General features: G+C 38.0%; 1 protein-coding gene across 1 annotated transcript in view; it reads left to right on the top strand.

Moving 5' to 3' along the window:
• The first annotated feature begins 325 nt into the window (after window positions 1-325).
• Window positions 326-24,933, top strand: part of BCKDHB (branched chain keto acid dehydrogenase E1 subunit beta) — a 106,475-nt gene continuing 81,867 nt past the window's right edge. The window contains exons 1-5 of the mRNA XM_083856894.1: window positions 326-394; window positions 2,820-2,897; window positions 5,547-5,615; window positions 23,593-23,726; window positions 24,400-24,555. Coding sequence (XP_083713020.1) covers window positions 2,834-2,897; window positions 5,547-5,615; window positions 23,593-23,726; window positions 24,400-24,555 — 423 coding nt within the window. The 5' untranslated portion in view covers window positions 326-394; window positions 2,820-2,833. The remainder of the gene's footprint in view (window positions 395-2,819; window positions 2,898-5,546; window positions 5,616-23,592; window positions 23,727-24,399; window positions 24,556-24,933) is intronic.

The raw sequence follows: 24,933 nt of genomic DNA, 5'->3' as shown, positions 1-24,933 counted from the left end.
TGTGGCGGCTCCCGCGCGCGCGCGCACTCCCTCACGGCTGCCGGGCGCGCGCACGTACCCGGGCTTGGCCCCCCCCCCAGGCCCCGCCCCCCGCACGCTCGCGGCAGAACTCCCTCCCCTCCTTCCCGCCCACTCCTCCACCCACCACGGAGCCGCTGCTGATTGGCCCATGTCTCCGCGGCGCTGGCCAATGGCAGGCCGGCCCGGGACCCCGCCTCTTTAGAAGGCGCTGGCGGCGGAGGGCCCGGCATCGCGGCGATGGCGGCGGCGGGGCGGGCGCTGCGCGGGGCGCTCCCCGCCGGGCTCTGGGGCCGCCTGGCGCCGCTGCCGGGCGCGCCCCGCCGGGCCGCCGCGCACTTCGCTTTCCAGCCGGACCCGGCGCCCAGCGAGTACGGTGAGAGCGCGGCTGGGCCGGGGTCCACCCCGCGGGCCGGCCTCAACCTCGCTCTGCCGCAGACTCCTCCCTGTCCCCCCCGCCTTCTTGGGGGAGGCTGTCAGCAGCCCCGCCGGGATGGAGGGGAGGCAGACAGGCAGAACTCGCCCAGGACCCAGTGGGGCCCTGCGGGCCGGACCCCGGGCGGCAGAGGCATCCGCGTGACCCCGCTGTGTCCTCAGCGCTTCCACAGGCGGGATTCCCGCAGAAATCCTGGGCCGGGGGTGGGAAGGCCCCTGTGGGCCGCTGGCGGGGCCGGGAGTGCCGCAGCCCCCTGTGCGGTGGGATGGTGAAGTGTATGGGGCTGTCAGTGCCAGAGCTGTGTTAGATGGGCCCTTGGTGTGCTCAGACCTGCAAGGCCGCCCTCGGCCCCTGTCCTGTACCAAAAGCTTCCAGCGGTAACTTACTGACTTGACATCTTTTTGTATTGCACTCTTAGGTACTGAGTGTGATAATAAAACTATGATGAATAAAGACTGCCGTCCGCTGAAAGGCTCGAGGTCACCCTCGTGGTCACATGCTTGAGAGTAAACACAGATAACTTGGAAATGAACAGCGCATGGTGCTTGACTTTTATTTCTGAGATATATCCCTGCAAGTGGCTCGTGCTGAGTTCTCCTGGAAGAAGCCTGCCAGCTGCAGAACAGCTGTTTCTATCACATGAACCTCACTGTCCTCTAGGAAACTTGTTACTTGGTTGTTGCCTCTTGGACCAGCAGAAACAGCGTTCTGGGCCGTTTCTGTTAGTGATAAAGATGTACAAGGCGTCCAGGGTACCACATGGTGAAGCCTGTGTATGACAAGTCCCTGCCTGAGATCCTGTGAAGAAGATCTCTCGTGGCATATCAGTTATTGTCATTAATTATTAGAAAACTAATTCCCTGAGAGTTAATATACACCTTGAAATTCTGTGAAAAGTAGTGGAAGTGGAATAAAATTATGGCAATACTGATCCTGATATTGTTGAGATACTGCTGTTCTGACTACACAGTTCAAATCTAAAGGGCACAATTAGTTCCCCCTTTCCTCTGTGGGGCTGATACAAAGGCCTCTGTTATAAGCAACAGAAGCAGGTTAGAGCTATCATGTTGAGGAGTTTCTGACAGTAGCTTAAGTAATAGCTATTTACTTATATCAAATACTGGAAGGATGGTATCTTGTAGAAAAGATAACCCAAGTACTAATGTGAATGACTAGGGAAAGAGAGAAACAGCTGCTGTTCTCCAGCTTTTCTTCTCCTGAATTTGTAAATTTGCTCATTAAGGGCTTTTGTATAACTTGCACAGTTCCCCTAACGTTTTTTTTGGTTTTTTTTTTCACATTTTCTTCTCCTTAAAGGGCCATGTAGAGTATAACAGGTGAAGTTACCAAGCACAGGGATGTGTAGGAATGCAGCTACTCAGGTGTGGAGTGACACAAGTCTTTAACAAAAACCACTAACATTAATTAGCAATTTAGAAGAAAGGGAAGCTGAATGTTTGTTGAGAGGTACTGTAACTACTGGAAAAAGGATGTAGTTCTCCTTTCTGAATTCTGACACCTGTTATGTTTGTATGAGATCTTCATCTAATCATCTTATTTATTTGTTTAATTTTACACACTGTGAGTGTTGACAGGTAGCATTCTCTTGGACTGTGGCTTCTAGTCATGACTGAAGAGGTTTTGCCAGTTCAAGAGCTACCAAATGTCAGCCAAGCAATTTCTGACTTAGTTTCTTCTAAGGATTATTTTATTTGCTAAGAGAATCTGATTTGGTCACAGTAGTGAGGACTAGGCTATTGTTTTGGTCCATCTTTGCTTTCAGGCCTCCTTGTTTTTCCCTGCAGTGCTGGAATGAAGAAGTTTGAATTAAACTTGGTTTGAATTAAACAGCTTGCTTTACTTCAGCAACAAGTTTCTTTCTTTGAAGTATGGATTTGATGCTTCAGATGCTTACTAACTGCAGTGCAGAGAGCAGGCCAGTGGTCTGGAAAATTTCTATAGTAATAGATGTCTAATGTGATTAAAGAATGATAAAGTAAGCTTCAGTGAATTTTAATGGGAGGGAGATCCCAGTCCTCAAGATTTTGGTTTCTTCCTTTGAAAAAGAAGGCATTGTTCCCAGTGATTGAGCACTGCAAAGCTGCATTTGCTCTAGGCAAAAGCATAGTTTTTTGGGAAAAAAAAATAAAAATAAAAGGATGTAGAATTATAGTCCTTGCAACGGCCAAGTATACAATCCTATCTATCCCATAATACAAAGTTTATTCAGCAAATGAGTGTTGGGTATTCCTAACTGAGATCTTGTTTTTGATGGTTAAGTTTTTATGTATGTTTTCACCAGTGTTTTCTAATGTACTTTGTGTTTTGAACCAAATTAAATTGCGGAATGATCACTTTCACACAGGGCAAACCCAGAAGATGAATCTCTTCCAATCCATAACAAGTGCCTTGGACAATGCTTTAGCCAAAGATCCAACTGCAGGTACCTTATGCTTGTTAGTGTGTTTTGCTTTATATAAATTGTGTTTTGGTTTAAGTCTGTGTACAATATTTAGTGTATTTCTCATGGCCTTTAAAGTTTTCTAGTAACTTATTTCTATACTTCAATCTCAAATCTTAAAAATGTGTTGCATTAACGGATTACTAATGGATAATATGGTCTAAGATGCAGTTGTATCTTCTGTATTAGCTCTGTGTGTTTCACTTGAAAGTGAATATATTATTTATATATAATATATTATTTATATATAATATATTATATATAATTATATATATATATATATAATTATATATATAATTATTTATATATAATATATTATTTATCGTGCTTGAGGTATTACTGATGAGAACTGCCCTTGAGGGCAGCTTGAGTCCCATTAGTAGGAGTTTTAAAAATGAAAGCATTACTTTTACATTTCTTAAAATTTCTGTTCCCTAAACCAATATGTTTTTAGAGATCATACATTCCTTGCTCTGTACATTCTGCTTTCTTTCCTGCCCTCCAGAATTAATTTATAGCTTTACTGATTTCTGTTCATTGTTGTGCATAGGCAGTGTAAGATTTGCTAGGCTTTTGTGGTCTGGATAACCCATAGCTTGGAAGATGCTACTTCATTATAGTGGGATTTAAAAGGCTTATCCTAAACTATTGCACAAAAAACTATTTACTCCACTTTTAATTCTTATACATAGCGGGAGGTCTTTGGCTTCTGTGCTCCTAACAAAGGCATGAGGGTGACCAGATATTTGAAAAGGATGCTTCATGTCATGGACACAGCTGCAAAGGCTGCATCATCTTGTGTAATTTTAGGTTTTCTTTATAGTATGTTAGTAGCCCTTTTTGGCAGTGCTTTAATCACTGCTCAGCCTAAAGTCTGACTAATTGTTTAATCTGTTGGGACAAATTGCATGTTGTCTGTCCTGTACACATTCCCACTCAATCTCAGCTTTTCTATATGCACCTCAATTAGATTAAACTTAGACAACTGAGGGTAAATGAGGGCCAAGAATGGATTTTATTACCATTTCTGTAGAATTAGCCATATAAAAGCAAGTAGAATGTTAGTCCAGCAGGAACCTAGACTCATATATAATCTTGAGCCTTTAGAGAACCAGTTGCTCTAAGGTTCCAGTCTTGCTCCTCAGCTTTGCAGGGCTTAGTCTTTGTAAAGCCCTTTGTAAGACCATGTTGGAGTTCAACAGTCCAGACATGAGTTCTCAGAGTCACTGCACTTACTGAATTAATTAGGACTTTTCGCAATAGAAAACATGTCCTTCATATGTTTTTAGTTGTATGGGAATTGAGCAATTGTTGTTTAAGTGTGGAAATCCTCATACTTGTGTTGATGAGAATTAGAATCTCTCCAGGAAAATACGTTTCAGTGGCTGAGCTGAATGAGTAAATCCATTCAAGTTTGTGGATACCAGCATTAAATGGGAATATTTTTTGTAGATGCCAGCTGGCTCAAAATAAAGGAGCCAAATGGTAACTGAAAGGACTTACGAAGACTGGAAGTACATTAAATCCCTCCCAAAAAGTCGTTAAAAATTAGAGAAGTGATCTAGGGACATAGTTCAATCACACACTCCGTGAGTGCATTCCTTTTACATCTTTAGAGAAGTTATTTTTCTTCAAGTGGTGTCATTGATGTGATTAGCCCAAGTATGCTAATCCCTTTTAGCAATTTGAATCAGAAATTTATTTTATTTAATTGAGAATAGTATTTGAAAGGCAAGAAGGTTAGCTTACTATTTTGTGTCCTTTAGAAAATGAGGAACATGGAAGAATTGGGGAATAATCAGAACTGACCCTGGTTCATGCAAGCAGCTATTGGTGATATTGCTGCACATCTTATATGTTTAAAAAATTTAAATGGACAATACTTGTTTCTGTGAAAAAACTGTTTTAAGAAAAATTAGACATAACCATTCCCTAAATTCAAATAAAAGAACCCTAACAGATTTGTTGATATGAAGCTAAGTTATGAAGGCAAACACTTGTAGTGATAAAACTTTTTTGAACTACAATAATAGTATTAAATACTGAGAACTGTCCTAGTTATTAAGTAGCCATCTTTTCTGTGGAGGAGTTCCTTTGAAGTCACTCTTCAGGAGTCTGGCAAGTATTTTGGAGAAGGCTTGACATTTCATAGTGGATTGATTTTTCAAAAAAAACTTCAATTTGATGGTTTTCAAAACACTAAATTTACTGAAATCTATGGATTAATAATGCAAATAGTTACCAGTTGAAGCAGAAGGCTTAATTTCAGTGACTCTTTGGTGACTGAATATAATTGTTTATTGGAATTTTGCTCATTTAATTTCAGACACTATATTATTATAGGATATTTCAAAAAAATAGATAGCTAATGAAAGCCTAACAGAATCAGTTTCATGAATTCTGTTTTGAGACAGCTGTGTTGGTGTTCTGATTCCTCATTAACCTTAGTTCTTCATTTATTAGAGTCAGGCTGTGCATGAGAAATGCTTAGATCTAGATAAATCTTGAAGTGAAATGAAATGTTAGGAGTTACTTTTGTTAGTGTCAAATATAGAAGCCTTTGAAATGTGTGTTTTTAAAAGTAAGATGCATTGGAGTAATGTTAGCCTCCCTTACTGTTCTCATTTTCAGTTATATTTGGTGAAGACGTGGCCTTTGGTGGAGTCTTCAGATGTACAGTTGGCTTGCGAGACAAGTATGGTAAGTTAATTTATAAATCTGACATCAGTTTCATATTAACATCTCTGCTTTTTTTTTTTTTTTTTTTTTTTTTTTCTTTCCCATTTTGCTGTGAGAAGTACTGTTACTGGAATGCTAAGAAACCATAAAATCAATGTTTCATGTGGGTGACAGGCTAGTTAGTGTGTAGCATTTTACAGGTCTTGGAAGCTGGTTGTGGAGACAGTAACATTATACAGCTTTTAATTTGGCAATGCTACTCCCCCACTACATTTGCTGCTCCCACTGGGCTATTACAGAGAAGAAGAGCTTATAACATATTAAGTTACAGCAGCTTACTTTCTTCAAGGCACAGAGGCGACTTGGACCTCTTGCAGCAAGTGATTAAATCTATTTAATGATAATAAAGATGTGTTACAGCCATCTTGGAGAACAAAGATCCACTTTTTTTTTTTGAGTAAACAAAAAAAGGGGGAGGATAAAGACTATACTTCTAAGAAGTTTCAGAAATATAACCATATTTTGTTGTATTGCTTCTCTGCTACAATTATTTTGTGGATGTTCTCTTGCCCTCTACTTTACACATTAATGTTCAAAAAATTTGGATAGTACTTCTGTTAGCCATGATCTTTAGTGCTGCTTGTTGAGGCTGAGTTACAGCTCTATAACTGGTGTGATATGTTGACTGTGTGTACTAGACTTCATATGAAAAGCAGCCTCTGAGACTGCAATGAATTGCTGGAAACATAGACAACAGAAGATAATGTTTGGGAAATAAGTAGCAGGAGCAGATGATTGTGTAAGCAATCTTCTTGGGTTTTAGCGAACATCACCAGTTTAAAAGACAGAAGGGACAGACTTTATATTGTTAGGGTGGTGCTTTGAGGGTCATTTGATGTATTTTTTTTTAATGTATTGGAGCATATAATATATAACATAAAATGTTCCATATAATATTGGAACAAAGGAAAGAGATTATTTAATCTTTGTAGTAGCATTTTATTGGTAGTGTATTCCAGCGTGCCAGTGCTGTTCAAAGACTCGGTGACAGCCCTGACTGCCCTGACAGACTACAGGGAGTCTGTTGAGGGAGTGTGAAGGACTGTTTACACTGTGCTAGTCAGGATGATAACCAGCAGTCACAGCACGTCAGCAGCCTAGCTAGAATCAGATTTATTTCATGGGTATAATAACAAAGATTTTTGACGAGATTTTTGAGGAAGCTATGATGTGACTTTGGGAATATCTGGAAAGAACTTTAAAGCATGAGAGGGAACAGGAGAATTGGGGAAGTACTTATATGAACATTGAACAAGGACTAATGAAACTGGTATTGCCATTTCCTCAGAAAGGGTACTGACCTCTTCAGGGTGAATAAGAGGATAGATTTTATGAGGAAAAACTAAGAAGTGCTCTTGTTTCAGGGGATCTTAAAGTAAAATGGGTAAGTAGGTATATGAAGTGTTGGTGAGATCAGATTAACATGGTAGGAAGCTGTCTCTTCACATTCATTCAGACCACTGCAAAGATCGTACTTGCTAGAGGACAAGTGTGTCAGCTAGAAGAGAACAAGAAAATTGAAAAGCTTATTGCTGTTTTCCTACATTAGTAAAAAGTTTGTTTTACAGATTCTGGTGTTTAGGTCTAGGTGAAAAGTTGATAGTGATTGAGAGAGAAGGAGGCGGAGAAGGCATGACTTGATGTGGTGGTTTGACCCTGGCTGATGGACAGTACTCACCAAAGCTGCTCTGTCATTCCCCTCAAGTGGACACGGGAAACAAAATGTAACAAGAGGTTCATGAGTTGATATAAGGATATGGAGAGATCACAAACTGATTATTGCCATGGGCAAAACAGATTTGACTTACTGGAATTGGTTGAATTTATTAGCAATCAAAATCAGAGTAGGATAATGAGAAGTAAAACATGTCTTAAAAACATGTTCCCTCTACCCCTCCCTCCTTTCTGGGCTTAACTTCACTCTTGATTCTCTGCCTCCTCCTCTCCCCTAGTGGCACAGGGAGACAGAGAATTGGAGTTATACTCAGTTCATCTGACTTGCTCTCTCTACAACTGCTTCTTCCTCATGGAGAGGAGTGCTTTCCCTGCTGCAACATGGAGTCCTCCCCACAGGAGACAGTTCTCCGTACACTTCTCCAGCATGACTCCTTCCCCTGGGCTGCAGTTCTTCATGAGCTGCTCCAGTGTGGGCCCTTTCCACAAAATGCAGTCCTTCAGGGACAGGCTGCTCCAGCATGGGTCCCACATGAGGTCACAAGCTCTGCCAGCAAAGCTACTCCAGTATGAGCTCCTCTCTCCACAGGGCCTGCTGTGTGCCTCCCCCAGTGTGGCCTTCCCATGGCTTTGCAACCTTCTTTTTTTGGACATCCACCTACTCTGAAGTGGTTCCTTGAGGGGCTGCAGGTGGATCTCTGCTCCCCCATGGACCTTCATGGGCTGCAGGGCCACAGCCACCTCACCATGGACTGCACCAATCTGTGCCATAACTTTTTTTGTTTCCTTCTTAAATACATTGTCACAGAGGCATTACTGACCTTAGTGATGGGCCCATCCTTGGCCAGAAGTGGGTCTGTCCTGAAGCCGACTGACATTGGCTCTGTTGGACATAGGGGAGGTTTCTGACAGCTTCTCACAGTAGCCACCCATGTACCTCCTTCCCCTTCTATCAAAACCTGGCCATATAAACCCCATACACAGGAAGAATAAAAGTTCCTTATGATGCTGCTGAGGTGCTCATAAGTAAATGAAAGACAATATCTGAAATACAAGTTTGAACAGAAAGAGAGTCTGAAGATAAGGTCTTGAATTTAGGACTCATTCCCTACAGAATGGAAATTCAGTTTTGCAAGGCAGATAGATAACTCAGCTTCTTTCTTCACTGATAGTGAAATTCAGTAGAAAACAGGCAGTGGCTGAAGAGGAAATGGCAAAGATGAACTGATGGATGTATTGAAAATATAGTTAAAGTGGTGAGGAGAAACAGAAAAGACTGAAGGTGCAAAAATTGAAAAGATGGCATGTTTTGAGGGGTGTGTCTGCCTATCAGGGCAGTCTCAGAGATTAAATAAATTCTAGATGGAATGCTTATTTTATGAAAAGGTTAGACTCCATGTAAAATAAGGATGAATTCCAGATGGAAGTGACAACCAACTAACCTGATGAATCTTATGAGGAAGATTACATACACTTACTGACTCTTTCCCCATCCCCCTCCTGAATTTACATCAGATTCTAATAGGTGATGCAAGTAAGGTGGTTTCTATATGTTGATATAAAATATGAAGCAATTAATGTTTTTTTTTTTCCTATCCTGGAAGAGAGATGCTGATTGTTGTTTCATTTTTTCAGTTTCATTTTCCTTTTAGATAATTAAAATCACTAGGTGGCAGTCTGTGCCTGTAAGTTGTTATTTTGATACAAATTGATAGTTCATTTTTAAGCTTTTATAGAGGTCAAGGTCTAAATATCATCTAATATTATGGTAGGAAGAATTTAATATATTAATGCTCTGTAGTAGTATTAAAGAGATGTTGGTTGCTGTCCAGAATGTTTTTGAAGTCTCTCTGGAGAGACAGAAAAGAAATCTGTTTTTAGAATAAATTGGTCATTAAATATAAAAGCTGCTTTTTTTTTTTTTTTTTTTTTTTTTTGTTTTCGTAGTGCAGTGTTATGTTGTCTAAACATAGCCAGAGACCTGTACTAAGAAGTGAAGGAAAGCGCATTGGCTTTTTAAGGAAATAAATACAACCTTTTGATCAGATGAATTTTTAACATGCTACCAGGAATTTTGTTTAAAAATATTTAATTAAGAAATTGTATGTAAATAAGTCAGTGTGTGGAAGTTTCATTTCCATGATACTATGACTAAAGATAATATGTTTGTTTCTAATACATCTCATGTAAAGGTCTGAAATACATTATTCCAGTTTTCTAGGATTGAATTGAATGTTTAAAAATCTGTCACTGTATAATTCTGAAAATGAGTAGACTTTCTGAAATATTTATGCAGAATGCACCTTTCAGATAAGGGAAATAAATGTTTTACACTTTTTTCCTTTGTCCCCTCCCTCTGGTCTAGTACACTGGAAGGCTTATTCATGTTTTGTTTCTTATCTCCTTCCCCATCACCCTCTGACAGATTTTTGGTTGTCACTGTTTTGCAGAAGTTATATCCTCTAACCTCTAGAGTATCTTTATGAAATAAGGAATGCTTGCCATTCCATAGTCCTGTTCTCTGGAGGAGCTTCCTGTCCTTAGATCAGTGTGATGTAAACTGCCTACTGTATTTTTATAGCCTAGGTAATGTGTGCAAACATTTTTTAATTTATATATTTTTTAAAAGATAAGTACATTATTATTCCAATCCTTTGGAGAAAATGCTGTCCATTTGTCTTTGAGTCTGCAGATGGATTTGAAAATATTATCTTAGAGTGGGAATACAGGCCTGTTGCTTTGCCTGAAATATGAAATAAAGCTGCAACATGTAAAGATCACTATTGTCCACATGACAGAAATATAGAGGAGATCAGAGTTAGGAAGTTGATGATAGGAGGTAAAGAAATGGGAGGAAAAAACAGAGGTAAAAACAAGGTAAAAATGGAGAGAGTGGACAGAAGAAGACTGAGAAACAAGAATAGCAGAAATAGTGATTGACAAGGGCTGTCACTCAGAAGAATGCTAGAGCAGGTGTCTTTTGTGTAACTAAAAAACCAAAAAAAACCCTCTCTATCCTGCTGTGGCCAATAAATGAAAATTACATAAACAGTGAAGTGAAGTGTATGTGTGTGTGTGTATATCTATATATCTATATATCTATAACTTTCCTTGAATGTTCTTTCTGTTGTCCTCCAAACGCCCAGAGCTTGAGGACTTCCTTATCTGTAAGTGCCTCTGTGATGATTTGACCTCTGTGGTGATTTGTCTTGCACTTGAAGGGAGAATCTAATGTGCATTTGCTGCCATGTCAAAAGATTGTCCTTAGCAAGGGTAAGGATCAGGAGCTTTCTGACTATGTCAGAGCTCGATATTCTGATATTTTGAGAATGTGGAATAGGATCAGTCCTTGCTTGGAGCTCTGAAAGTCTAACAGAAGAAAGGTGAGCTTGGCTGGTCTTTCCTCATAGCAGTGCTTGGGTAGAGGCTGACTTTTTGGGATGATATGTTCACTTTTACAGATGAAGTTTGTGAACTTTTTGAGGTTCCACTCAATTCCCTATTGTGCAGCAGCCTGCTGTTCCTTGTCGTGGACTGTCCTGTTTGCCGTCAAGGGAGTCTAGGCAACTGTGAAAGTTAGATTCCCAGTATTTGCAGGCCTGAATAGATTGTTTTCTAAGGTTTTGAGCTATTGAAAATTATTTTTGACTGAAAGAGTAGTGGAAATGAGTTTTTTTACTTTTCAGCAGGGAATTCCTGAATAATGCCATTTTAATTCCCTTGCAACTATTTGCAAATGCAGGTAGAATGTGAATACTTTGAATGGGAGTTATTATTTCAAAGACTCTCTCAGTTCCAGGAGGATGTCACCTGGATGTGTTATCTTCTGCCAGAAGCAAATGTTTTCCCAGGGTATAAGAGACTTGGCCTAATGCTGTCCCTCGGAAATTCTGAACTCACACCACAAAGAGTTGACTGAGATACCAAAACTGATTTTTGTGGAGATACAGCAGAAATGCTTTTTTCAGCAGTTGTTCTTTTGAAATGTTTTGGAATGAATTTGTCTCTTGCTCATGTGAATAATTTGTCACTGTTCGGGATCCTCTGTGTGATCAGAGAGTGAACAAAAGGAAGATAGGTTTCTTCCTTTCTGGATTAATGTCCCATCACTGATTGGAAGGTTTTTGACTCATGGCTTTTTATTTTTCATCTCTTCTCTTTGGTCTCTGTTATTGCTGTTCCACCCTTTTTGTTTGTCAGGGGACACAGTGATGTACTGCCCATAGCTTATGGTAAGCTCAAACACAGTCAGTTAGAATGAAGTGCTTTTCCCAAGGTTTCTGTGTAACATTGCTGAAATTTTCTCGAGTGGTGTTTGCTGCCTTTATTAGCAGTGTTGACTGTCAGTTTGTGGTCTGATTTAGTCCCCAAGTATTCTTCTAATCTACTGCTGTGATCCGCTAATTGCTTTTTTGCTGGGTGGACACTTAATAAAATGAAACTTAGTAAGAACAACTGTGTGTCACTCCTATACATGCGTAGGATAAAACAACTCAATCTCAGATCATTTCCTTTAAGTAATTGTGAGTTACACATGTAGCTAGACACATTAAAACATGCAGATAGTAGTAAATGTGTAATAAGCAGCTTCATTTTCTTTTCTCCTTACTGATTTTACAGTTTTGTCATGTAGAGTGGAAGGGGTATGCACAAGTAACTTGAAACTTATTTCTTTTTTTTTTTTCTATAATATTTTCAAGCTTATAGGATTATTTTAAATATAATTCTTCCTGTGCTTTATTATTATTATTATTATTATTATTATTATTATTACTATTTTGGTGTGACTAGAAATGTAAATATATAAATATATAATGTAAATGTAAATAAATTTGTAAAATTATTTTCTTCCAAACCATATTTAAAAAAAAGTGTGAAATATATAGGGAACAGATTGTAAGTAGTAATTTCTGTCTATTCAGTCAGTTCAGGATATTTTCTTGCAAATTGATAAATCACAGGAAAAAGAGGAACAGCAGGAGAGGAGGTAAGACTTGTATTGAATTGTGTGAGAATAGGGGGAGTTGAATCAGAAATTTCCCCTGTGGCAAATTTCAAACACATCAAAAACCAAATGACTGAACTACATATGAAACCACAGTTGTAGCTGTGGAAGAAAATAGTATCCTTATGTTCCTTATGTCAGGATGACCTAGCTACATTAGCAATCAGCTAGATGCTTTAAAAATGATTTTATTTATCACTTCCATACTTGTTTTCCTTTCCTTTCTAGCTGCCTTACAAATTTTTCCCTCTGAAGCACAGGGACAGATCAGCTGGCAAAGGCTGTTTTTAGCCTTCAGTGGTGAAGTTTCTCTGGCTTTCCTACACACATGGTCCTGGTGCAGGATTATTGTTATGGTTTGAAGCTTCTCTTTATTGATCAATTTTCTCTGTACTCTAGTTGCTGCAGCTGGAGGATATAGGGCATCCAAAACTGGATACTTTAGTCTTGTGTTTTACTGAGTAAAACCTGGTTGCTTACAGCTCTCTGTGGTTACGTGTCATGATAATGCTAGCGTGTCTTGCAGCAATAATGTTTATTTACGACACCTGATCCACTGTAATCCCTGGTTGTTATTCTGTAGACCTCGTGTATGAGGTGTAAACACCTGTGTGAGTTTTCAGGGAACACTTCATTCTCAGTAAATGAATCATTTATTTATGGTCCAGTAAACTAATTCAGTAGTCTTCGTTTATTTGGCCAGGAAATGGCTGTACCTAGTCATGCCCAAGGGACACCAGCTTTTCTAAAAAAATAGTAGTCATTCTTTGAAGATAAGTATTTACTTGAGCACAATATTATTCTATGAGCTTTAGCTGTAGAAAACTCCTGAAAGCAAGTTCTGTGTTTTAAGTGAAAAGCCTATGGAGGAAAACATGTGTGAGAAGATAGAGTTGTCCCCATGTTGTTATGGTATTTGATGAAAGTTGTTGGCTGAAGTTTGGATGTGCTTGCACGAACTGCCTAATGTCCTGATGGCTTTTAGTAGCATGGAATGATGGGAGAACTTTTGAAGCTGAGCTAATAGAAGTAGATATAGTATAGGGTTGTTTTTTAAAAAAAATCTGATAGTTTGCCTCTAAAATACATCAAATACTTTAAAATGTGTCTATTGTAAATATTTTTGTTAGTGGTTTCAGGACATTTTTAATTGTGTAGACTACACTTAGTGTTACTAGTAAGGGAGCGGAGATCTGTCAATGGAGATTGTGGGTTGTTCTGGTTGTTCTTGTGTTCCCAAATGTGCAAGGGTAAGAAGTACAAGAACACAATTTGGATGGGCTGTAATGCAATATATTAAGGCAATGTGTTCTGGCTCCCGAAAGCTACTAGTAGTTGGGTCCTATTCAACAGGTGGGAAGACAATCTGAGGTTTTTATGTGGAATTTTTAATCAATAACTGTGATGTCTTTTACATTCTTTTAGAACATAACCATATGCTGTCATGAGGAGGAGGAAAAACAGTCTAAAGTAGCATAAGTTTTAGGGCTTTACTGTATAAGCAGATAGAAAAATGTTATCTCAATGCTTCAAAAGCAGACTGCAAGCTTGCTGGAGAAACAGGGTGCTTCTTTGGCATAGGTCTTGGTCCTTCCTAAAACATTGCATTTGGTAGAAGGAAGGAGTTCAGAATTCTTGAAGTCATGGACATAAGCTAAGGGTAAAACATTTTATTCAGAGTTCAAAATGACTACTTTTGTATAGATTGAGTAGAACCTAAATAGCCTGGGGTTTGGTTTTTGTCATTTCTTTGTGGATAGATTGAAATGGAGAATTCTGCAGCTTGCTTGCCTGGTTCTTCCAGAACGGTTTGGCAAGACCTGGGTTTGTTCTGATTTATATAAATGTCTTTGAACAGTAACATCTGGAGAACGTGTTCCAGACTCATTACACAATAGTACATTTTGTTCATTTTCATCTTAAATAGCCAATTCTTTTTTGAAGATTTACAGTTAGAAAAAGAAGAAAGGTTATTTAAAAAGTTGGTAAAATGTAGTATGTCCTTTTTACACCTTTTGCATCTGTGGGATTATGATATAAATCAGTCTCTGTCAGAGTTAAGTAGCTTTTATTTTAGTTTTGTTTTTCTTTCCTTTTTAATTGTTCTGATAGTGTGCCTGGTGTGAAAACTGTATTTATTTGGGGCTTACTAATATTTATTATGTTTCATTTCCTATGTTGTAAACCTGTTGGAGGTAAAGATAAAGAATATATTTTGTAATATAGAGCTTGATACTCAGTGCAGAGCTTAAGAAAGCTGTTCTCACATTTTTAAGATATTTCAAGATACATTTCTGGGCAAAAAAGTATGTGCTGCTGACCTTCTTAAAAATGGAATTTTCCACTTCAGAAAATACTTGCAGTGAAACATGTAAAAACAATATTTTGATAATGTCATGTCAAGGAGGATGAAACTTCATGTTTTAAAGACCCAAGGTGTAATCGATGAGCATAACTAGTCTTTGTAGCATTTTTAGCATTAATACCAGGTCTGCAAGCACATTTTGTGTACCTTCTTTTAGACATCTCTCTTCATGCCTTTGCAATTCCTTAGGTGGAATTAAGTGATTCTCAATTTCTTTGGTTAGTCCTGTGATTCTCTCCGTTTCATTTGTATGTTTGTTTATCCCACTGACCAACTGGGTCAATATTCAATATGTCTGCTGCTTTTTCTCCTGTGAGTTTGGTGGTAAGAGAGTGGTAATTTCAATTTAAGAAGGTGCTGCAGACTTTATTACAGGGAATAAAACTCTCAGAGTTTTCTTGGAAGTAATTTGCTTGAAGCCTAAAAGAGTGAAAAATCAAGACTAATATCCAAGTCTGGGAATTGTCTAAGCAGATTTGCAGCAGAAGCACTTTGAGGTGCAGGTTAATCTTATTTTGACTTGATTCAGAGCCTTCTTCCGGTGACCAGGTTGACATAACATGCTAGTAATTTATTATAAAAGAGCTCTTCTCTTTTTAAATTTGCAGAAACATTAAATCCTTAAAACCTGTCACAGGGTTTTCACACTTAGATGGAAGCACCAAGTATAGACTAATTTATTAATTTTTCTCATGTGCATGCTTTGCATTATAAAGGGACAAGTATGGTTACCCATGAGATTTGTAAGATGGTTTTCATTACTGCGGGTTGCTGGTCATTGAGCTCTTTGCTCCTGAGTACTTCTACAGCAGCATGAGATCCTTGCTCTTGTGTTGAGAATACTTACTTCACAATTCCAGGTAGATCCAGCATGCTTTCACATTTACCATTAAATATGTCTACACTTCTGATACTGAGGAATGTGAGAGAGAGTATCTTGTATTTGACATTTTTGCCTACTTGATTTGTCATCCAGATGGTGGGTGCAGCTTATTGCGGCAGGATTTTCATTAACAGGTTTCAATACTTAGCTTTGACAACTGTTTTGTGTTTCCTATTGGATCTCTGTCGTGTCATGTCATATTGCAGACACTGTGAAAATGCATGGAACTGACCTAAGCCTTGTAATTTAAGCTGGTGTTTTGTCCTCTACTTATACCCACATATTGTATTTGGTAGATGTCAATTTTGGGACATATTTTTGCAAGTCCACCCTCTGTCATCTGGCATAGCTTCTCATGTCAAACTGTATATCAGTTACGCTTTTCTGCAAGTGTGCTTCTCACGCAGCAAAAGTTTTTTGTAGTTGATAAAGGAATGTCATTAATCGTAGCTGGAGGAATGTTTGAATGCTTTGTCCAGTTAGGCATTGCTTTTTTTTTGTTTAGGCTGCAACTGAGTGTATGAGCCAGATGATGAGGAGGATTTCAGTGTGGAGTGGGCAGCCTGCATGAATGTTTGAAGTAACAGTTCCAGCTCAAAGTGTTCTCAACAAGTCATTCTCTTACTCAAGATGATGCATTTTCCTTCCAAGAGCTCATTAGATCAAAACTAGTCTTTCACCTCCTCTTCCTCCAAGAGTCCCTCAGAAAAGTCAAAAGAAATTCTGGTGAGGAAATCTGCCACTGAGATGTGAGCTGCTTTTAAAATGTTTTCCTGAGTGTGGATCTGAATCAGTACTATTTTATCAATGTCATGAACTGCTTCCATCAACAGGACAGGTAAAAAGGACAGGCATTAAAAGTTTTGACTGTCAGCATGTAGCCCTGCTTGGGGCTGTTGATAAGGAAATTATAAAGAGAAGATCTTGAAATTCATCTGTTTCAAACCAGGACTCAACACAGAGTTGAGTTTAGGTCTTGTCCAGGTGAGTTTTGAGCATGTCCAAGGCAGGAGCTTCTACAACCTCTTGGGACAGCTTATTCCAGCGTGTGACTACTGTCATAGTGAGGATCTTTTTCTTTAATATAATTAGTTTACTTTTTTGCATCATTCTTTTACTTGACACTGTGTACCAGAAAAGAATCTGCTCTTCCTCCTGTTCATAATTGTCCTGGGTTGCAGTGTAGGATGTACACAAAGTATTTATTCTATCACCATCTTCATGAACTGCTTCAGGAAGACCACCTCACCTGAACTGCTTCCACCATCCTGCTCAGGTTGTATTCTGACTCTGTCAGTGGTCCTTTGTGTTATTGCATTTATTTTATTTTATTTTATTTTATTTTTACCTTTTTACCTTTCTTCTTATTAAATTGTATTTCTGACTTGGAGCCTCTCACTTGTTTTGCTTTCAAACTATGACAATACTACTGCTTGGCTGCTCTTCCATTGTGGGAGGATTAAATGACTTGCAAGGTTACCAGCATTCAAAGCTAAAGCTAAAGCTTTACATTAACCTCCCCCAACTTCTCTCACTTCTTCCCTGAGAAAGGGAGAGAATTGCATAATATATTTTAATATTTTTGGTTTATTATTTAGCTTTTGGAGGCTGCTAGTTTGTCACAAATGACAGGAAATCTGAACTGGAGGAGAGGGCTAAAACTGAAATCTTCACTCTTTGCTTTAGGAAGGCAGAGGTATTAATGGGGTTTTTCTGAGTCCTCTCTAATCCAAAAGTCTGTAAGCCTTACAAGGCCCTTCTTAACGTTATATTCATGCTGTGAACTTTTAGAATTTACTAAGTTTTACTAGAAAGTTTTCCTTCCAAACCTGAAATTCGGTAACTCTGCAGATTGTAAGTATTTCTAGGTAATGGAGGAGGTTACTCCCTGTCCGTGGTAACATTTTCTTTGTAATTCAGCAGTTCTCCTGACTCTGATATTATTTGCAGTCTTTGAGAGTGAGGTTAAATGAAAATGGAATAAACATGCTTTTCCCCTGAGGGAATCTTGGGGGAGAGGAGGTGAAAATGTAGTTGTGATCTCATAAGCTCTTAGAAGAAAAATGCATTGTCTTGGGTCAAAGAATGACTTGTTGAGAACACTTTGAGCTAGAACTACTAGTTCAAACATTCATGTTTCTTCAAATGTCTGATTACTGGGGGAGACTTTAGGAGGAACATACACCCTTCAGCTGTACCTAATTTCAAAATTAATTGAAGTGCTTTTCTTAAGTGTCGGTTATGTCAGTGGCATATATGATAAACCTCTGAAGAATTCCTGTTCTTACCAGTTCCCATTGCGGAACAGGTGCCCTTTACTTTGGGCAATACAGTAGTGACAAGTGGTTCAGAGGGGTGCATTTTTTGTGGGATTTTCTTTTTTTCCCCCCAAATGAGGCATAATTAAGACTCATGTGAACAAGTGAAACCAAGTAAGAAAGACTTATCTGTCATTTGATTTTTAAAACTTCTGTTTAAAAACTTCTACCTAAAACTCGAATAAGAAGTCATCTCCTTTGTTGCAAAATTGAGCATTATAGTGGATTTTGCAGCAGTAAAATAGAAAGAAACTAATTTAGTTTAGTGCCTGCAAATCTCATTTCTGACCCTGTTGTCAGTTGCTCCCAGATTTCACAGTATGTTTTTTTTAACTAACTTTTGTATCTTACTGCCATAATGTGACTTTTTGGAATATTTATGGAAAATGTAATGGGAATGCCATGTATTTAATTGCTAAATAATAAAATTTGAATGACTTTTTAATTCAAGGTAACTAAATGTTGAAATTGTTTTGATGACATAGGCAATGTATACACAGTGTGTGGATACGTGTATTTCTCCTATTGGCAGACGCAGTTCACTGCACTTGAGACTTTACACTGACTTAACTGTGAGCTGAGACTGGTCACTCAGCCCTGGGTTTGGCTGAGTTATGCCAAAGGCATGGCAGTGTCCCTGAAGCCTGTTATGAGTGTTTGGGCACACACAAATATTCTTGGCTTTTGCAGGATACAGGGTTGGGGAAAAAACAGGAGAGGAGTATAGCTAAGTTCTGTTAGTTGTTACTCTGTGCACAGTGGGTAAAGTCATCTTCAGCAGTTAAAAGGAACTTGAAATCCTTTTCATTTCATATGATCACTTTTCATCAGTTAGGTGAAATAATGTATTTTGACATGGATAGCTTTGGAAAATGCAGCTTTTTAAACAACACAGTATGTTAGTGTGCAAGGTTTCAAGACAGAGTTAAACTATGTCTGTGTCAGTGAACCTGAAGCCCTACTTTGGACAAGTAGGTTTGAAATTTCTATATTCAGCTGTAAAGTTAATGTATATTTACTGGTATTCCCTTCAGAGCAACAGGGCCTATTTTTTTAGAAGCTGGAGAACTGTGACTAGGTTATCAGTAGAAAAAATGGTAGAACAAAATGGTTAAAACTAGTAAGTTAGTGGAACTACTTTTTATTAACCCCAGAGCTCTAAAAGAACTGAGTATAAATTTACCAAATTTACTTGCTGTTTGGCCTGCCCTCTTGTATAGTATCAGAGAAATGGAAGAGTACAAGTGTCACCAGTCGTAAAATGGGGTTTAAAAGGGATGGTGTGACCAAGAAACTTAAATGTTGAATAGATTGTGTTACCTATGTTATGAAATAAAATTACTAGACTGATGTAGAAGTACATCCCTGAGTAATCCTAGATATTTTAAGGATAAAAAGGTCTTTAAAGGCAGGACCAATTGGAAATCAGTAATTCCTATTTGAATTTTCTACACGAAGTCCCTGGTGGGTAGCAAAAAAGCTCATCTGCTGGGGCTTCCTTTTCTTTCCAGTCCTTTATGTATGTGCAGCCTGATTGCTTTGGTTGAACTCCTAATATATTTAGCTTCTTAGACTGTTCTCTTTGAATTCTAATGGATGTTTTAAATAGAAGTCAGTGAGATCATTGGGACAAATAAAATGCCGTCCACGTATATTGTTAATACTGCACAGTGCTGACATCTTTTAAGATGTATGAATTTTTTTAACATCAGTGATGTAGAAGTATTTTGAAAGCAAAGCACAGTTTTCCTTAGGCTAAATCACCAGCAGTACTCCTTAAACCACCCAAATGGTCTGGGGTGGACTCATGCAGAGTGATATGAAATTACTTAGAGCGGGAGCATTGGGTGGTATGTTAACATTATAGGAGATTTAAAATTGTTTGAATATCTCATTTTTGAAGTTAAATTAAGACAGGAACATGCCTTGTTGCAGTTACTGAAATCTGAAATACTTTTTTCCTGATGGCTTGGAACCAATAAAGAAGAAGCAGCCAAAACATTAATGCACAATAATTGACTACAAATGTCTGTAAACATGTTCTGTTAGGTTGCTATGAAACTCCTTATTCCTGGCGAATGAGAAGATGACTGTGAGACTGCCTTAAAGCTGTTGTCTCTTATACAAAGGGTCAGTGGTAATTTGAACATTGGGGTACTCTTTGTTCTGAAAATCAAAAAGATCACTCCCTTTTTATATAAGTAAAATTGAACCAAGTAGTACTTTTTTCCTTAATGGTTGTTCTTCATAATTTCAGATTTTGGGAAGCCTTCTAGAGTGTTTTTCACTTTATTAACATGCATCTAGTCTTACTCCTAAGTTATTGGGATGGAGAGATGAGAGGAATCATCCTTCTTTTCACATAACCCTCCCTGTTTGCTGTATTGCTTCCCTCAGTAGCTGGTAAAGGGCATGGACCTGTTCAGATGGCTGAAAGCAGGGATGTTTATAAAGCCAGGCAGGTCAATTGAAATGCACACCAGCATAACGTCTTCCTGCAGAGGATGATGCACCTGGCTTCAGAAAATGCAGAGGTGCTACTTTCACCTGGACTGCTGAGTCAGCTCGTTGGGTTGGTGTTGGTTTGTTTTGAGCTGCGTGACTGACGCAAATCATAGGAGAAGAACAGACTATAGCAAGTGTTTCTTTGGTGGTAAGGAAATGAAATATGGAAACAGAAAGTGTCTCTGGGGTATTCGTCTGCTTCAGTTAGATTGCAGCTGAAATCTGACTTAGCTGGTTTACAGAGGGTAATGTGAATGGCTGTTTATCAAAATGGACTTCCCTTTCACATTTTGAAAAATAAAATAGATAAAAATACATAGACATAATGCATTTAAATGCTAAATATTTAAATATTTTTTGTTAGTTTTAGTAATGATTTTCATACCGTGTCAATAAAAATAGAAGGTTAAAGCAACACCATCTTTAATGTTTGGGTAAATGAATAAATTCTTTTTATCCTAATAATGTGTATGTCTTTTTGTCATAAGGGGCTAGATTTTATAAAGAAAGTCTTTCCCTTTGAAACTACCCAAAGTTGTTTTCCAATCTAATATATAGTAAAGTGCTTTAGGATTTGCTTTTAAGAGGTCAGTATTACTGTTTTAATGCTACAATCAAAACCATTCCTGAGTAATAAATTTCATTAATTGAGTTCCCTAGGTGTTTTAAGTCATGGTGCTTCAGAATTGTACTTTAAGTCCTGAAACTCCAAATTCGGTGCTTCACACTCCTCACATTACAGCTGTCTTGTTGCATTTCACTTATGCTTTATTGATTTTCACTTGATTTATTTCATCATTCTCCATTGATTGCAGCATGATGCCTTTCATTTAATATCTCAGTAGTATTTCAGCAGTTTTATTAGGATGTATTTTATGTTTTGAATTATAGAGTTACATACTTAACACACTCTAGTGTGGTGGAGCTAACATGCTTTGAAGTTAATTCACCACCCTAAATCGATATGAAATAATTAATTTTCAAGTTTTATCAATTATTAGTTAAAAGCTCATTTTACAGGATTGTTCAAATACATTTCGATTTTTGTGTGAGGGTTATTTATTTATGGATCCTGTGTATTAGGCTATTTCAGTGTACTTTGAAAAATCTGTTGATAACGAATAAGGTTAGGTAAGCTATAAGTCTTAGATCAAAATATCCTGTAAGCAAGTGAATTGAAAAATAGTGATCTGCTAATGGATTTATTAGAAGCAGGAACATAGAAAGTAGGAAAGAAAATTACCAACATTTCCATATGTCTTCATAATGTTAATACATCTCTAGTTTACTAAAATAAAATTTGTTTTAAATTAAAATTGTCAGTGAAAGAGAATGAAATCAAGATGGCTAATTTGTGGTATGCTGGATAGATAAAAGGGAGAGAAGGAAGTGTTTGCCAAGTTTTTATGGTATTACAAATGGATAGGGGTACAGGGCTTCTGCCCCGTGAAGACACCTTCACAGTTGTGGTGGTACGGCCTGGGACAGCTACACATTTTCACAGGAAGTTTATTTTCCTCTTTTTTTTTGGCCATGATGTCTGGCAGCAGAGAGAGTGCACGAAAAGAATATAGGAACTGAGATTACAGCTCCTTCAGGAATGAGAACAATTTACACAGTGAAGAGTCCCTCTAGGGGAAAAAATAATCTTGGATTCTCCCTGTTTCCACTGTCTTGTATGAGAAATTATGGTGTGTCCTGCAGTTGTGGCAGTTCTTTGGACTTGGTGTTGGCTTGTGTAGCTTCACTGACGCCACCAACATTGTAATATCATTTGATGGCATTTCCTTTTTTACTTGCTTGAAATGAATGTTCCTGGTGGAGAGGAAAGAAAAAAAGAAAGTAGAGGCAGAGCCAAAAACATATTCACTGATATACATACATACATACATACATGCAGATGGACAGGATACAAGGGGTAGCAGTGGTGTGCTGGGTGATGTGTGAAAATGAAGGGTGCGTCCTTCAAAGATTTGTTAAACATACCTCCCTTTAGTGTATTGCAAATACAGCCTTGGACAATGGTTTTGCCTAATCATCACTTTATGAAAACTTTTGTTAGCTTTTTATATTTGAATTTACAGGTGCTGAAATTAGAAGTCCTCCTAGTAACAGCTTTCCCTCTTATTGGTTCAGTCTGTTTTTTTTGGTTAGTTGTTTCATGGTTATTTTGTTACTGTTTAATTTATTTCATAGCCACTGGTGTGCACTGTGCACATTTTTTCCATCCAATTTGAAGTCTTGGCATTTTCATGCATGATGGATTCCTATAGAAACCTACTGTCTATCCAATATTCTAAAGGGAAGATTTAATAGCAGACTGAGATTTTTATGCTGTACTCCCTTGGCAGAAAAGTACTGCTGGCAAATATTGTAAATATATCTTATAGAGGATATTGTAGTGGTGTGTCATTTCCCTCCCACTCCTTCTTGCTTTTAATTTCATGACCTGAACAATTCTGTGTGCTACTATCTATTACATTGACGCGTATTTGGGATCTGAAATTACTGTGGCACAGAAATATGGTGGGATTAAAATAACCTTTTGCACTTCCGTAGGGAAGAAATGAAATCAAATGTTTTGGGTTTGTAGCAGGAGCTGCAGTTCCTTGGAGACAAAGCAAATTATATAAACGTGGCCTTACCTTGGGAGAGAGGGGTGGTAGGAATGGGCACTGCTGATAAGGACTAGACAAGAGGCAGTGTGCTTTTGTACAGCTGCTCCTGGACATCTGTCTGCCTTTGAGTAGGGACAGGCTGGAAAAAAAAGTGGAAGAAGTGGAAGTGCCTGGAAAAAAATGGAAGAAACGACACTCACCTTTATACTAAACTTTTAAAAATGCTTATAAGTATTGTTTACTCCCATATAAACCTGAGAGGTATGCACGTTTAAGTGTGAATACATCAGAACAAATTTTCGTGCAAGTGTTAAGAATGTTGTAAGTTGCAGAAACTGTTCTTAGCTTTCATTTAGTTTCTCTTTTTCTTCCTCTGAGTTGTAACAAGTTAAAGTATCTGTACCTGTAATGGATGGTTATTGTTTCCATACCTAAAAAAGTCCATCTAAACAGCCATATACTGAATTGCATATGACTTTTTTATTAGTAAAATATTTCTGGGACAATATTTTCCACTTAGAGCTGGTGTATTAAAGGAATTGTGTGTTTGTTTTGTTTTGTTTTATATAGGTAAAGACAGAGTTTTCAACACCCCTTTATGTGAGCAAGGAATTGTTGGCTTTGGTATTGGAATTGCTGTTACAGGTGCTACAGCCATTGCAGAAATTCAGTTTGCAGATTACATTTTTCCAGCATTTGATCAGGTTAGTACTAATAAATCTGAGAGTGTTCAAAAGAAATCTTACCACTGTTTAAATTACTGTTTAAATTACTCTTCTGCTTGCATTAGCACTTGGTTTGAATATGTAATTTTTGGAAATATAACCACAGCTGTATTACTAATATTTATGCATGTCTTAGGTAAACAGGCATAAACTGCAAACAGTGCTAGTACTGTACTGTAAACAGTAAACTGTACCATGGCCAATTTGAAGGCTTATTAAATAATGGAAATTAAAGATCTGGTTTGAGGCAAATGTTTGTTTTAATTTTTGGTTTTGTGGCTGTGTTGGCTTCAGCAGCTGTAAATTCAACAGCCTGTGTCTTCTGAGCACGGTCTCATTTCTGCATACAGCTGCAGCTGGCCATGTGTCCATAGTATAAAGTACAGATCTGGACTGGGCTGATTGACACTATAAAATGAGGAAAAAACTGGGTTATAAGGCTGCCTCTGAGGCTTAGGCATCTAACTTGAACACAGTAAATTATTGGTTTATTGTTTTTGTGCTGACTTACAGTATTCCTTTGCTTCTAATTTCGTCCTCTGAGTCCCATGCACGGAACAGATGATATAGTTACATTGCATGTATTGAAATGTCTTGGTGCATAACTAGACATATTGGACTGAATGTCACTTCTGTATATAAATCTTCCCAGATTGTTAATGAAGCAGCAAAATACCGTTACCGCTCTGGGGATCTGTTCAATTGTGGAAGCCTCACTATTAGAGCACCCTGGGGCTGTGTGGGTCATGGTGCACTATATCACTCTCAAAGTCCAGAAGCCTTTTTTGCTCACTGTCCAGGAATAAAGGTATAGTAACTCTTACTTTATAAAGATTAATTTTTTGTTTGTTTGTCTGTTTTATGGACCTGACTAGCAGTGAGTCTAGGTCCAGACAGAGGAAGAAGAGTAGATACCAATCCACAACAAAATATCTGAATATGTTAATTAAAACTATTAGAAAACTTTAAACTGTGTTAAGTATTTGAGAATTTATAGCCATTATTGAAACAATCTTTAGTAGACATAGCATTTTGTATTTGTCTGTTTTTTTTGTACTACAAACATACATTTTACATAGTTTTGTGTCCAATATAGTATAGAACCTAGAAACTAACACTTAATAAGTAGTACTTTCCTTTTATTTTTAATTTCTGAATCTCTTTTAAGTGCATTATTGAGTTAATT

This window comes from Zosterops lateralis (assembly GCF_965231275.1).
Source record: "Zosterops lateralis genome assembly, chromosome: 3".
Classification (NCBI taxonomy): Eukaryota; Metazoa; Chordata; class Aves; order Passeriformes; family Zosteropidae; genus Zosterops; species Zosterops lateralis.
Note: the sequence above shows the minus strand (reverse complement) of the source record. Positions and strands in the feature narration are given on the sequence as shown.